Source organism: Anoplophora glabripennis, unplaced genomic scaffold (assembly GCF_000390285.2).
Source record: "Anoplophora glabripennis isolate ALB-LARVAE unplaced genomic scaffold, Agla_2.0 scaffold1739, whole genome shotgun sequence".
NCBI classification, from domain to species: Eukaryota; Metazoa; Arthropoda; class Insecta; order Coleoptera; family Cerambycidae; genus Anoplophora; species Anoplophora glabripennis.
This window is the reverse complement of record NW_019417812.1, coordinates 16863-32892: the sequence shown is the minus strand read 5'-3', so window position 1 is coordinate 32892 and position 16030 is coordinate 16863. Positions and strand designations below refer to the sequence as shown.

Below are 16030 nucleotides of genomic sequence, written 5' to 3'. Positions count from 1 at the left end.
TTTCGTTGAAATTACACAACTTTCTAAGCTGTCATTAATTTTTAAATAAATAAATTAATAAATGGAACTTACCTATCTTGTAAAATAAAGTTTAAGTTTTAAAATGAGATGTGCGTCTCAATACGTCCAATTGAACCAGAGATATGGTAAAATTGGTGCGCGCAGAGACGGAAAATGTAAGATATTTGCACTAAATTTGCAATAACTTTGGTTAAAGTTAATCTTTTTTTAATTTTCAAAAAAATATATGTTTGTTATGAGAAAACGTAACTATTAACGGATAATAAATTGTACTAGCTATAAAAATAAACTTTTTACAAACATTTAAACATTCAATTTGTTAATAACAATTAAACTGACCACTTTCAGGCTTTGCCACCAAGTTTTTTGGTTTCAGGAACTCAAAATACTTAGGAATAAGTTGTTTGCAGCCGTGGCATTCTGTTTGGCTACAGAACCCTATCTGGCCCCTAGACTAATACGAGTGTAGTAGCAAAAAGTTATCGGTTTTTTATCAAAGGAAAATCGTGTCAACAAATTGAATTTAAAATCTAAAATACCGGCTGTGTTCTCGTAGTAGCTGTAGTCGCCCAGGTGCATCGAGTGTACGAAGTGGTGGGTTATACGTCAAATACTAACCTGGCGAGCTTGGACGTAAAAGCTCGCCTCCAAAAAAAAAACAAGTAAACAACAGTGGCGCAACAGAGGTAAAATGTAGTACATATGTGGAAATTAAAAAACAAATTGGATTTATAGTAAATTACATTTAAAATAATTAGTTTTTGATAATAAAAGAATTTTTGTAGGAACAAGGGTGCCAGACGTGAACTGATCCATTTGTCCCTTCATAATGTATAAAGGAATTATTCAATTTCTAAAACCCGTAAAAGCGTAAACAACAACAACAACAACAACAACAACAACAACAACAGTAAAAAGCGAATTGCACTGAATCCTTTGACAGGCAATGATTTACTACTTTGTATAGAATATGATCCTACTTGAACCTCGGACAAGACGTAAATAAACATCTTTGTCTGGACACAATCATGAAAAATAGATATTTTACCTTAAATATTGTTATAACAATTGTTATTTATTTATGCTAAAACAACAAATGAATAGGGATGATTGTTTCGAATGTACGGTTATTACAATTTATAATTTTTAATATTAACGTTTTAACGTTTTATAATTTATTATGTTAAATAATACACAGTTTTAGTATTTCAATTTATTATTCACTATGCAGTTGCGTATAACCAAAGTTTACATAATAAATGTAAACTTTAGTGTAAATCTAAACTTTGGTGTAACCTAGGTAGGCACTTATTGTTTTTGAGAAAGCAATACTTATGTTTTTTATCTGTTTAAAATGCCAGCACGAGTAAAATAGCATTCATTCGTCCAGGGCACTTTGTTAATAAAGTTCTGCTGCACTTAGGAACCAATTGCAAAATTCAAGACGATTGGGGAAATCAGCTGCTTCTAAAGTTTGAATTTTTTGAAAATGTGTTATGTTAACTCCTTTGCGGGAAAAATGCGGGAGATATGGAGGGTGGTAGATTTTAAATTGTTAGGTAATGGTTTTGTAACCGTGTGTAGTGTATTTTGTATATTCGGGTATTTAGTGTGCCGATTTTTTTTATTTGATAAAATTCAGTGTGCCTACAAATCTCTGCTTTATTTATTTTCTTTTAACGAAAGTTGACCTCGAGAAGTAAGGCTTGTTAAAACATTTTGCACAAAGTTAATACAATTATTAAAATTAGTTATAATAAAATACAGCACGATCCTTTATTTACTTGCATTTTATTGTTTTCGTACATATGTATCCGTATACTAAAGCGGATTAATTAAATGTGAACCGCAGATTATGATGTGACCTTGGCAACGCTGTTCGCCTCAGCTGACGATTTGTTCGTGACAGTACGTTACAAAAATTCCCGAGCATCCGGGCATCTGGCAGGGCCGCCCTCTTAGCGGGAGTTATGGGTTGATTTCCTTCATTTTTAAAAGTCGAGTAAAATTTTTTTTTCCGATTTTCTGTCTTTATTAAGCCTTCCGAATACGTGGTTAAAATTAATGACATTATGACTGAATCACCCTGTATACAGAGTGTTTCGCATAAAAACCGACACAGAGCAGGAACATGTAGAGGAACCCAAAAATATGGTGATTTAACGCAACTTACCTTTATACTAAGCCCTTAGAAGTCGCCTTGAAATTGGGGTTTCAAATGTCGAAAAAAATCAATATCTCGGTTGTTATACTTGAACTTAGAAAAACCAAATTTGGTACACGGTATGAGTGTAGTTACCAAGAGCAGTAATCGAAAGTAAGTAGAGTTCAAATGAAACATTTTAAAGGGTTGATAAGGGATGACGCATCATTAAAATATGACAGAATTTTTTAACCCATTGGCGTACTTAAGAATTTATTACTTTATTTTAAGGAGAATTTAATTCTAAAATTTTTCTTACTCGTGTTTTCAAAAAACTTCGTTTTCAACAAAAACAAAAATAACTAATAATACGTATTGTAGCTGTGTTATTTAAAATCATCGAAAATTCAAAAGTTGGCTATGAATCGCTGACAACGGTGGCACTGAGTGGCGAATCGCTGCTGCTTTCTTTGTCTCTCTACTCTTACTACTAGAGAACAGCAGCGGGTTGTTTTGAGGATGCCTTTCTGATCTGATTCTGCCTGAACTAAGACCAACAGCATCTTCTGTCAGTTTTACTTATTAGCCATACGGTGCACTATTGCGCCAGGGAAACCTTGTCGTGCGAGGTCGAGTTGGATCTCACTTGGTGGAATTCCCGCGGGAAAATAAATAACGTTTTTCCCCCAAAGGGATAAAAACGAGTATTTCAGGTCTTGCCTAGGCTTGACCCTATTGAGATTACACTTCGTCTTACCTCGTATATGCTCCATGCACCCCTCACTTCTACGTCTGTGCCTGTCCCACGTCTCAAGAGTCGCCCGACTCCGCCACCCCGCCCTACGGCGCGGAGCGTGCCGATCTTCTTCAGTACCTTCGAAGGTAAGTTAGTCGTCAAGAACTTACTGGGTCAAGCCTAGGCAAGACCTGAAATACTCGTTTTTATCCCTTTGGGGGAAAAACGTTATTTATTTCAGGGTCTGTGCCGTCGGCTTGACCCTATTGAGAAGTGTTTGGTGTCTGACGACGTGGGAAGCGTACTGTGATTTAAATGTATGGTTTCTTTTTTTTTTTTCAAACAGGCACAATTCTTACAAAAATAAATATATTTATATTTAACCATCGTTTGAAAGACAAAATATAACACTAGAAATAAACTAACTTTCTGGTAAGGTCTACACAGAACAATCACATGTAGTAAACTCGGCCATAAAAACCTAATAACAATCAAAATAAAACAAAACATTTCTAAATAGGTACAAAAACTTCTTTGGTTAAATCATTTATTTGCGAATTAGTTTGAGGCCGGCTAACTTCTTTGTAATAAAATCTAAAGAAATTTTCTTGTCCCTTCCAATTACCCGCTTTGAGAATAGAGTCTAAGGGCATTTCATTTTGGTATCTCGACGAAGCCACCGCTGACTTGATACTACCTGGAGATTATGCAATTCCCGCCGCTATAAATGCTGTTTTTATCCAACCAGCAATTACTGCTCTAGATGCCGGTTTTACTTTTCCCCTTGTTATAAAAAATTGGGTAAGACCCTGCTTAGCTCCTCTTCTTTCCGAGGATAAATCTATAAGATTCTTAATCCAGGAAACCGGATCTAATGGTGGATCTTGGGACTTCATAAGTTTCCATCTGGACTGCCTGTAGGTGCTTTTATCTGTTTTGGAACCAAAGCTAGGCCAGAAGGTTATTGAATCTTCCATTATGCTCATATTTTCGCCGTCCAACCTTAATAATGTTAAATCGTGGATTCTTCTACCCGAAGCCAATAATAAAATTAGTGCTACCCGACGAGCTACCTGGAATAGACTGGCTCTATTTAGTTGTTCTTTTTTCATCCAGACCACGAGATCCTTTATATCCCATATGAAGCTCTTTACTGGTGGTGGCTTACTAAGGTCAATAGCCCGTAGCATATGTTTTATTAAAGGATGTTTTGAAATGAACTCGCTATTTGTAGGATTCGACAAAGTTGCGATGGCTGATTTGTGAACTTTGATTGTAGCTGGGGCCAGCTTTTTTACTCTATATAAGTAACTGAGGTACCGGGAAAGCTCCTCGGGTTTGGGATCATGGGGGATAATATTCTTAACCTTAGCATACGCCAGCCAACTCTTCCAAAGCGCGTTGTAAGTCTTAATTGAAGATTTGCGCCAAAACTTTTCGAGTAGTTTTCTGTCCTCTATTGGCCAATCGTTTGTGCACTTTGACCACCCCGTACCTTCCAAACCTCCAAATGTAATTTCCGAGCCTGAGGAAGCGGAAGTAGTGTTCTGGCATCGCGTAGGTGATGGCTGAGATTTCGTATCTGAAAAGGGGGAGCTAATGCTCGTCGTTTGATATCTGCCCTCCAAAATACCTTCTCCCATTTTGGAACAACTAACAGGTAAATTCCCCTTGCCGAATTCAGATGCCTGAGCACCCGTGGGATTAGAGCCGGAGGGGGAAAAATCCAAGCAAGCTTGAACTCCCACTTCCTGCTGAAGGCGTCTGTGAAGGCAGCTCCCTGATCCCTGGCATCTCTTGATGCATATTTTGGAACTACCCTGGATAGTTTTGACGCAAACAGATCTATTTCCGGCTCTCCCCATTTCTGGAAGATACGCTGCGTTACTGTTTTCGAAAGTTGCCAGTCCGCTAATGGTTTTCCCCGGGAGAGACTGTCCGCTAAATCGTTGCATCTCCCTGGAATATACTGTGCTACTAGCGTGATGTTCAAGTTGTTCGCTAGTGTAAGAAGGTGGTAAGTCAAACCCAGAAGTATTTTTGACCTGGTCCCGCCTTGGTTCCTTATATAGGCTACTACCGTCCGATTGTCGGATTGAACTAGTACTGTCTTCCCGTGCAATTCCTTTGCGAATTTCTGAACTGTGGCCCATACCGCATAAAGTTCTTTCCGGTTTATGTGCCATTTCTTCTGATGCGGAGTCCATGCTTGACCGAATGAACTGCTTCTGACTTGAGCTCCCCATCCTACGTCCGAGGCATTAGTAGTCATGAATACCTCGGGGTCCTTCGGAAATAGTGGGCTTGACTTGTTTATGTTCCTTAACCACCACCGACATTCCTTTATTACCACCTCCGATACGGGATATCGCTTCTTTGGAAGAGATTCGGGCAGAATCAGACTTTCTCTTTGTATTAGCCTCGAATGAAGCCTGCCCAACGGAATGGTGAAGGATGCAAAGTTCAATTTTCCCAGAAGACGACGTGACGTTATCCAGTTCCAGCGACGCTTTTCTACTATATTTTTCAGGTCTTTCTTCAGAGAAATTCTCTTTGCTTTTGGAAGACTCATAGTTCTCCGATCTGTATTCCATTTTATGCCTAGAAATTGTATTTGTTTCTGAGGTTCTTCTACCGTCTTGTCCACATTTATGAACCAACCTAATGTCTTGAAGAGGGCTATGGCATAGCGTTGCTAAGCTCGAAGTACCTCTGAGTCTTGACTGACCAGTAAAAAATCGTCCAGATAGACTATTACCCTTATTCCGTTGTCTCTCATCAGACTTGCCACCCAATTTGAGACTGGCAAATGCCAGAGGTGCACTGGACAACCCGAAAGGAAGACATGTCATCTGGTATACTGCTCCTCTGTGAACCATTGAGAGGAACCTGCGGTGGGATTGTTTTATCGGAATAAGCGTGCGCTAAGTCTAGTTTGACCATGAAATCGTTCTCTTGCAGAAAGTTTGGTACTTTCTGGTGATGCATTAAACGGAACTTCTTTGGTTGCAAAAAACGGTTCAGACCTTTTAGATTGAAGATAGGTCGGATACTTCCGTCGAGCTTCAAAATTGGAAACATTTTTGACAGGAATCCGGTACTTGCTTGTGAAGGTTCTAATATGCCCTGAACTAACATCCTGTTTACCTCTGTTTCTATCCCTGAAGTTGCGAACGGCTGTAGGCTGTTGCCCAACAGAGATCTTAGGGGTGGTTTTGTAATAAATGGAATAGCATAGCCTCTTACAATCTTTAGAATCGTCGTTGGGGCACCTATCCTCTGCCATTCGCCTAAAAAATCCGCTAGTCTCCCCCCTTTGAATCGATCTGCTGAATTGTCATTGTCTTTTAGATCCGTAATTCGTGGTTTGTTTCTTGTAAGACTTATCTTTTGGAAATGTTGAATTATTTCTTGGAAAGTTTGTTCCCTTATCTGACGATTTCCAAGTACCTTTCGCCGATGAAGCACTAAAGGTTGGCCTGGACGTTGAGAACGATGGTTTAGGACATGCCTTTACTACTCTACCCTTTTTTATATTGTGTGAGTTCCCGGATTCCCTAGGTTGAAAAAGGCTACGAAAAGAGTTAACATGTTGTCTGTACAGTTCATTAAATTCCACCTCTTCAAATAGGTGAGTAGTTGAGGGTGGTATTTTCTCTAATAGGTTAGCCACATAGGTACTTCGGGGTTTAAGAGCCCTCCTACGTCGTTCGATCACTTCTGCTCTTCGCCCGCATGTATATTGTAGTAAATCATTAGATAGTGTTTTAAACTTCGAGTCTGATCCCCACAGCTTTTCTTGAATGTCTGCTTGCAGTTGAGGATATTTGGATGTGAAGCTTTTTATGCCTACAGAAAAGGCTTCTCTTTGTAGAAGAAGGCCATGGTATATTGTACCTAAGATGCCATCCATCCTTGATAGATGTTCCAAACCTTGGTTTGTAGAGTTTATATACGTTAACTGAGGATTAACTCGAAGCGCTGCAAATACTGGAGAGGCTTGCAGGTTTTTTTGTACTTCGGCATATCTAATTTTATTATAAGACTGTCTACCAAGCCTTTGGCAATCTATTCCTTGCAGTTCAATGTGGTGCATGGCCGCCGCAATGGCTGGCTCCTGTTCCTGAGTTTTTGGTTCAAAATCCAAATCCACCTGCTTACTCTCAGTTTCATGCAAAACTGGTGGTTCCCAGTCCTCGGAATCATCAATTTCCGAGTCGGGGGCTGGCGGAACATTTTCCTCATTCTCTGAAAGATATCCCTCCAGATCAGCTTCGGGTTCTTCACTACGCCTTAAAATGGCTTCTAACATCTCTCTCATCTCGTGTTGGCTTCTCTCCATCCTGTCTAAACGCGATTCTCTTTTCTTTGGTTGATATTCCGGGGCGCTATTTCCCACTGAGTCCTCAGAGGACCCATCATTAGCGTCAGTCCGGGCGAGCTGAAGACAAGCTTCTCTTCGAGATAGTAACAAGGGTTTCAAATCTCCCAGGGTAGCTATAACTAATTCGTTTTGAATAGCTGATGATCTCACTCGGGCCGCTAAGGCAGGCGGGCCTATTATCAAACCAATACAAAAAGGCCATGATAGCATCTTCACTTTGTGATCCCTATAAACGCGCTCTGGTAAACTTTTCGCCTCCGGATTAAATGCTCGGGCTATGCCCACTGTTGGTAAAGCAAATCGGATTTTATTCAGCGTCTGTGGATCCAAATTACTTCCAAACAGCTCCGCTTTGTCAAAATTTACTATCTTCCATTTCTTCCAAGCTTCAGGAAGACACTCCACTGCCAAATTCTTAATTCTATTGAGAATAATCTGATCCGCCTCATTTTATGCCGGGATCTCCGCCAATTCACAGAGCAGTACTGAATTAGGTTCAGTATTCTGCGCCATCTGAAATAAAAACCATATATTTCAGATGTTAACTTCTATACCCCGAGGTGAGATTAACTGATAGCCTTAGGGATCGATGTCCAGGAGCGTCACACGGCTATTCAGTATGACAGGTCGCCACTGCATTTCAGGCAGGAAGGCAGCAGCTGCCTTACGGCTAATTGAAACGAGCCTTACGGCTGATCGAAACGGGCCTTACGGTTGGTCTAGACGAGCCTTACGGTTGAGCAAATGAGCCTTACGACTGCTCGAAATGACCCTTACGGCTGCTCGAATCGAGCCTTGCGGCCGATCGAAACGAGCCTTACGGCTGATTGAATCGAGCCTTACGGCTCCTTGAAATGAACCTTATGGTCCCTCGAAACGACCCTTACGGCTGTTCAGAACGAGCCTTACGGCGGGTCGAATCGATCCCTAGGCTATTTGAAACAAACCTCACAGCTGTTTCCGTGTTTAAAAATAAAGACAAGCAGCTGCTGATAGCGAACTGACTGATTTTCTTTTGCTAAAATTGAACATTTACTAGACACCGATGTGTGTTTCTATAAAACAAGGTACATTCCCTGTACCTTGAAGAACTCCTATTACAAGAAAAGTGAAAAAATCAAATACTTACATTTAAGCACCCGCACAATAATAGCGATTATTAAACCCTTAATAATCCCGAACGGTACTACGCCGTTATAAAGAAGTCACCAGAGGGATGCACGTGCACACACTTGGGAAGTTTGAAGCGTACTGAAGAAGATCGACACGCTCCGCGGCGTAGGGCGGGGTGGCGGAGTCGGGCGACTCTTGAGACGTGGGACAGGCACAGACGTAGAAGTGAGAGGGGTGCATGGAGCATATACGAGGTAAGACGAAGTGTAATCTCAATAGGGTCACAGACGGCACAGACCCTGAAATATCTGGTTTGTAGGGGTGTCAGTGGCAGCTCGTCGGGCGACGCAAGTGACGCACCGCTTCACCTAAAATTTCCGTTTGGTTGTGCAATTTAAAATTATTTTAAATTTTATATAAATTTTGTAATTTAGGTACAATTCTATATTGAAAATGTATTGTGTTTGTTTGTCTTATACGCAGAAATAAACAGAATAATTCCGCGGTGAAAGCCTTCTAAAAAATCATTGCCTTCGTTGAGCGCGAACATCAACCTCGTACCATACAACGTATAGTATACGCAAGTGACTCCTATTGAAATTGGTATGTATCTGCTTTTCTCCGTAGCTCTCCCTACGGCGGTTGTCATGGGAACGAGGCAGCCAACGCATGTGTAAACTACGGCCTGGGAGAACGAGTGATGCAAAAGTTGAAGCAGCATTCTCATCGTCATCGCGTATCGCCTGTCTATCGTGTGTAAACAGTTTATACGATACGTTGCCCAGTGCACGGTTATAAAAGGTTCTTTATTAATATTTGTTTTGTATCAATAATTTGTAGAAATGTTTCCTATACACGATCCTGTATGTATTTTATTGGAAATGCCATTTTCCAGATCGAAAATTGAGGACAAAAAAGATTTTTTAAATTGCGAAAGACCTGTACCTTCTCTCGATGTGGAAAAAAGGGGGAGGTCAAAAGACAAAGTGTATGTTCGGAAGTTTCGGATTGAATGGTATTCGGAGTATAAGTGATTGTGCGGATGTGTTTATTTAAAAAAACTTTTTTGTATGCCGTGTTTAATTGCGAGTGTAAAATCGGGCGTGTGGAATAAGGAGGGATTTAACAATCCCGCTTAACATCCGTATCTGTACCTATCATTAAGTCCACGAACCGAACTAATATTTCTATTTTTTATAAAATCTAAATGAAAATCCTTCTCGCCAACGTCAGTTTTTCGGTAATATTGCAAATGCAACTAAAATTTCCAGATTCATTTAAAGCCGTTTGACCTTGAAAATTTGAGAATTTTCGCCTGCGGCGCTTTTTTTTTTAGTCAATCAATAAATATGCTTCACCTATTCTCAATGTCACGAGCCGCCACTGAGGGGTGTTGGGGTATATGGCTACGCCGTCTTTGGCCTTCTTGTAGGTAATGTTTTGTATTGTCAGTAGTTTATGTATTCGTGTTCAGCGTTCCTATTTTCGTAGGATTAGTGGGGAGACTTGAGAGGGGGTTTGTTGGTCTGGTTTTGTGTGTTTTGTTGTGTGTTTGTAGTCGGTTTAGGTGTTTGGGGGCTCGTGTTGTGTTTTATGGTTTGTTTTGTTTGGTCGTTTTTTTTGTGTCTGGGGGCCTCGTTCTCGCTAGAGAACGTGTCTTTTTTGCGTTTGTCTGTGTGTGAGGAGGCGGAGGTGGGGGCGGGAATCTGTGTTTCGGGTGTATTGTGTCTGTCGTTTTGTTCGGTTAGGTTGCGTATTTGTCTTCTCATTGTTTTGTTTTCGTGTTTTTGTTGTTGTAGTTTGTCGTATAGGTCGGCGTTTGTCGTGGTGTTTTGGGAGGCTGTGAAGGTGGAAGATGCCCTTGAGGATGTTTACGTAGTCGTGGTCAGTCTGTCTTGTTTGTTTGTGTGTGTGTGTGTATGTGTTTGTTTGTGTATGTATGTATGTTCGTCGTGTTAGGGCCTCACCTGACGGCAGCGTACGTATTGTTTTGTGTCTTTCAAAAGAAAGGATTAAGAGAGGATCAGTGTAGATGTAGACAGATCATTATGTAAAATAGACAAAATATGGATATAGAAAATTATTGGAGTATACATACGCACGCACACACATTTTTGGAAATTATATAGTCTTTTGTCTTGCCTCAATGCCCTAAACACTTTACTTTGTGAAATGTAACCGTAAGACCGCCCTTCTTGTTAATATACCATTATTGGCATCAAATGTTTGATTGAAATTTTTGCCAATCATTTGCACTACCAAATCCATTTTCGGATAATTTTATATCTCGTCGAGATTGAACGTAAAAAAATTATTAGTAGACACTTTATTGCATTTTATGATGGGGAAGGGTATGTAGAATGATAATATCGAAAAACTAACTCGAAAGAAATGACGATAAGTTGGCAAATTGTAAATATGTGGCAAAATTACTTTTTTCCCCTTTTTTACTCCCATGAAAATCTAGATGACCTATCAGAAAATTAGTTACATATTTTATGTTGTAGATAATTAAATTATCTACAATTTAAGGCACCTGAATGTCAGATTTCACCAATATGTTAACTGTAAAATAAAAAACGAACGCTGAAAAATCAGTTTTCGAAAATTGCTCGTTATTATTGCAGAAAGCGATGGCTGTTGATTGAATTTTTTGCAGCTAATTGTTTAATTACTAAATGTTATTTTAGAAGTTAATATTAGAGATGATTGTTTCCGAATTGATCAAAAGAAACGTATCGAAAAAGGAAAATTTTTAAAAGTTGAGTTAAGTTAACGAACAAAGTAGGATGTTTTGTCACAGGGTCAGGCAAAAGCCGCTTAGGAATTCGCTATTTTTTTCATGAAATAGCTTATTTTTACGGTAATTAAAAAAAATTATATCACCTACGCCTCTTTATTCCCAACGTTATTTGATAGTTCGTATAATAAAAGCGTTAGCAGCAGTAAAACTTAACGTTAATGAACGGCTTGTGTGCGAGAAGGAACGCCAAGCGCGCGCAATATTTTTTATCTAATTCATTTATTTAACTTCTAAGCATTATTTGATGCAAAAAGAGCTAATTCCCGAGCGGATCCTACTTCGATAGTTGTGAAGAGCAACTTAATTTCAACTTTTTGAAATTTCTCTTTTTTAATACATTCTTTGAATGAATTAGAACCTAGATATCGTATTAACTTCTTAAATTAATGTTTAGTAATTAAACAATTAGTTGCAAAAAGCGAATGAAATTAATTAACAAATACCTGCAGCAACAATTTCATGGTCAGTCGAATCGGCGTTTGGCACAAATGTTGGTGATTGGATTATCCGTCTTTTATTTTACAGATAACAAATCGGTGAAGTATGACTATAGGTACCTACCACTTTAAATTGTAGGTAATTTAATTGCATACAGCATAAAATAACTAATTTGCTGATAGGTCCTCTAGATTTTCATGGGCAGTAAATAAAGTGAAAAAACACGTAATTTTTGCCACTTATTTGCAATTTGCCAACTTAGCGTAATTTCTTTTCAATAAGTTTTTTGATATTATCGTTCTACATTCCCTTCTCCGTCATAAAGTGCAATAATGCCTACTAATAGTTTTTTAATTTTTTCAGGGTTTATGATCTAATTTAATTGGATGGACTATATAAAATTTTTAGTTCGCTAATTATTTAAGCGGTTTTTATAACTAATTACAAGCGGACGCAGTCTCAGCGAGATTTTTGAGAGTCTCTTTTATTCAGCCCAGAAAATCAGGACCTTGTCTGTGTCACACAAAAAGAGCGCACAAAAAAAGGAAATGTTTCGATTCAAAATAAATCAAACTAGCGTGTTTACATAGGCATCAAGACTTACTATTAAGTTTAAATTTTTAATAAGAACATTTTACGAAACACTATTCCATATAAAACAATGTAAATCATTTTTTAATTAGTAACGTACAACAGATATTACATAAACATTGCAAAAAAGTGGGAGGTCCGAAAGACAAGAATATGGTATCTACATCTTTTTGGGGTCGCTGAATCCGAATCCGGTGTCCGTTTGACCCGATTAGCTCTGAGTTAAGGTCAGTTTAAGGTTAAATGTAAAGTAAACCATATATCTATATTAGCTGCGGGATAAGGTACTGACCTTAACTTAAACTGTTAAGGTTAAATGTAAAGTAAACCTATATATCTATACGTTTTTGTGGTTGCTGAATCCGAATCCAGTATTCGTTTGACCCTATTAGGTCTGCTAAATACTCTCAAGTTCTAAACTCAAAACACAAGTGTAAAATTTCTTCAATACGTTAAAGTAAATATGCTCTGGCAATGCAAGAATAGAAGAAAGCTCAATCAATATACGAATGATGCCTATTTGTTTCGTTTTGACCCCCAAAGTGAAGAAATTTATTGGTTTAAGGAGCAGACAAAAATATTTCACCAAGATGTTTAGGAAATGGAGCGTCGTGTCGGTACCAAGACAAATGGGATATAAACATGTTAGCCGATTACTGTTGGTCGTTAAAACGTCGGAGATTTACCGTTGAAATCGAGAAAATGTAAAAGAAATCCACTGCGTATATCTTTTGACAAAATAATTCGATACAATAAAAGTGAATAGTAGTCTCGATACCATAAATAGGAAAACAAAACATGTACCTTGAAAAACTGTTATCAAGAATCTCAATTGACACGGACTCATTGCGTAAATTAATGTACCTACATGGAACATAAACAGACACATTAGTTTAAAGCTTACTTAGGCTTATTGATACTAGAATTTTGTTATATCAAAACAATTAACTCGAGAGTCACGGGCTCAGAGTTAATGCTTTCTTTTTTTAAATCTTATTTATTATTCAAATTTCAATTGGACACTGGATTCGGAATCGGCGACCACAAAAAAATATAAATTGGTTTATTTTATTAGCAATTGATTCTCTACATTTGACCTTGAACTGACCTTAACCAGAGCTAATCGGGTCAAACGGCCACCGTATGCGGTTTCAGCTACCCCAAAAACTGTGGGACTGTGTTATCATTTATTTGATTTATTTATTGTTATTTTTTTCAGGAATACAGTGAATTGCTCCAAATGTAAAAAGGCATCTGAAGATTTTAATCACCTTATAAAATGACACTACTTGTTTTCGATAAATCAGCAACTATTTTTAAATTTTATAATATTGTTCCAATGCCTTACAAATATAAGTTTATATTACAACTATCTGTCATTATTTCATTCCACTCTTATTTAACACCTTTTCCTAAAATGTTTTCTAGCTTTGTACAGGGTGGTTGATTTTCGATAGTTTTATAGGGTACAGCCAAAACGGTGATAGATACAAAAAATCTGATATCGATGTCCCGTCCTCTTTTTTTTGAGTTTACTTCGCTGGTACCAAAAGGTCTTGGCTAACTTGATTAGTTTTAGATATACAGGGTTTTTTTGAAAAATAGCCCATTTACATTAACCTCTCTATCTCTCTCATTCAATTTAGAAGAAAAAAGTTTGCACATTATTTGTTCTATTTTTTATTAGGAAGCCATTGGCGTACTCAGATTTTTTACAAGTCGCACAGTTTCTCCGATATTACATAAACATAGGTTTTTTTAAATAGAACACCCTGTATTTGGCCATCCCGTTGAGTAGCATTTTTTTTACCTATTCAGCCATATATAATAATAGATACTTTTTATTTGCCTAAATGAAGAAAAATGCAAAAATGTAGATATAGATATGGGAACGTAAATGTAAACGAGTTATAGAAGAAGAGAAAAGAGAAGATTTTTAACGGTTTTTTCGATATATATCGAAAAGTAACAAAGCAATCGATACTTAAAAAAAATCAGTCGATAGATCTTTTTAAAACCTACAACTTTCTGATTTAAAATTTTTCAATAGGTGCTATATTTTTTAGTTATTTTCGAAAAACCGTTTTTTACAACTTTGCGATTTTTTTTAACCATGTTCGCCATTTTGGATCGAGTTTAAAGAATAAAAAACTCGATTTAAAATTTAATTTTCTATACGGTCATATTTTTTTTGTCCAGGTAATAATTTCTGTAAGCATTTCTCTATAATGCTTGGACTATAATTTTATTAAAATAATTCGTAAAAACAATACAAAATGCTGGAGATAATAGTAACAAAGTTGATGTTATTAAATTTGGTACAACTTATAAAAACTGTTCAAAATGACCACTGTTGTTTCTACAACAGAGGTTAATTCGCCGAAGAAAGTTAAAGGACACCTTTTCAGTTCTTAAGGGCTATTTTTTGAAACATTTATGGCATGCCTCCACAACTCTTCTTCAGTGTTAGACGTGGAAGTATACACTGTTGGTTTCAAAGTGCCACGAAGATAATAGTCGCAAGGTGTTAAGTCTGGTGAACGCACATGCCATTTAACAGAAACATTATCCTCTCTACCGACCCATCGACGAGGGAATCTTTGGTTCTTATACTGCCGGACATTTACAGTGGAGTGTGGAGCGTTATCATGAATAAACCACATGTTAGCTCTTAGTAATAACGACACATCTTCCAATAACTCGGATTTTGCAAAAACTCTAAATTCAATTTCCCATTCAGTCTATTGGGTAAAATAACAGGGCCAATAATAATGCTATCAATGATCCCAAATCAAACATTGATGCGAAATTAATGTTGATAATGTTTCACTTTCACAGCATGTGGATTTTCTTTGAGCATACACATGTTCATTGTGAATATTTATTATTCCGCTTCTGGTAAAACAGGTTTACTAATATTATTACAACATGGCATTTTGGAGACCTTTTGAAACGGAACAAAACCAAATACTGCCAGACAATATTGAATTAGTGGAATCGGTTGTTAGTGAAACAGATTTAGAATTTAAAAATAAAGATTTACATGTTCAATGATAGCGTCTCATATTTTGTAGGTAGTAAACACTCATTAAGAATTGGCAGGTACAATGACTTAAAGATCAAATCGAAATTACAGTCATACTACAAAATCAGAGCTTACTAGCACTTTGTTAAGTATTGTAATTGGATGGCAAGATAATGTAGACATTCAAAAAATATTTTTTTCCAAACCGCTCATTTAATCAAAATTCTACAAGAGGTCTAAAAACTTCCAAATGGTATCACCTAACAAATAAAAAATAGTTGTCATTATTAGAGGAAAAAGTTATGAACAGATATTATCACCATACATGAATTTTGTAGGAGTTGTAAGTTTTAAAAAACACTGTAAGTATAACACCAAAATGTGTAGATTGAAAGCAAAAGTCCACACCCCAAAAGTAATCAAAATCGAATAATACGTATTTGAGTTATTTACAAAATTCAGAATATTTTCACGAACTTTGACATCTAGCGGCCAAACGAAGCGATTTCGGATATAGGTGAATTAGTCTAAATCTGCCTATTTTGAGTCCACGAATCTGTGGTCTTCCGTTGTACACGTTACTCTGAGACACCCTATTTAATCTGTTCTACCTGTCACATCTACTTCATGTTTGACTTGTCAGTGCTGCGAGAAATCAGTTTACCCACCAGGCACAGACCGGTTTCGGACTTATTAGTCCTCATCAGTGTGTCATAGGTGAGACAACCGACTAACGACCCAGCTGTTCTTCGTCGTATCATCACCAAGAGGAAATA

The 16030-nt window shown here is 37.6% G+C and overlaps 1 protein-coding gene across 1 annotated transcript in view; it reads left to right on the top strand.

The window, feature by feature from the left end:
• Positions 1-13598, top strand: part of LOC108916209 (sorting nexin-16) — a gene marked incomplete at its 5' end in the record, with an annotated part of 17034 nt that extends 3436 nt beyond the window's left edge. The window contains one exon of the mRNA XM_018722415.1: positions 13449-13598. Coding sequence (XP_018577931.1) covers positions 13449-13512 — 64 coding nt within the window. The remainder of the gene's footprint in view (positions 1-13448) is intronic.
• Positions 13599-16030: the final 2432 nt, after the last annotated feature.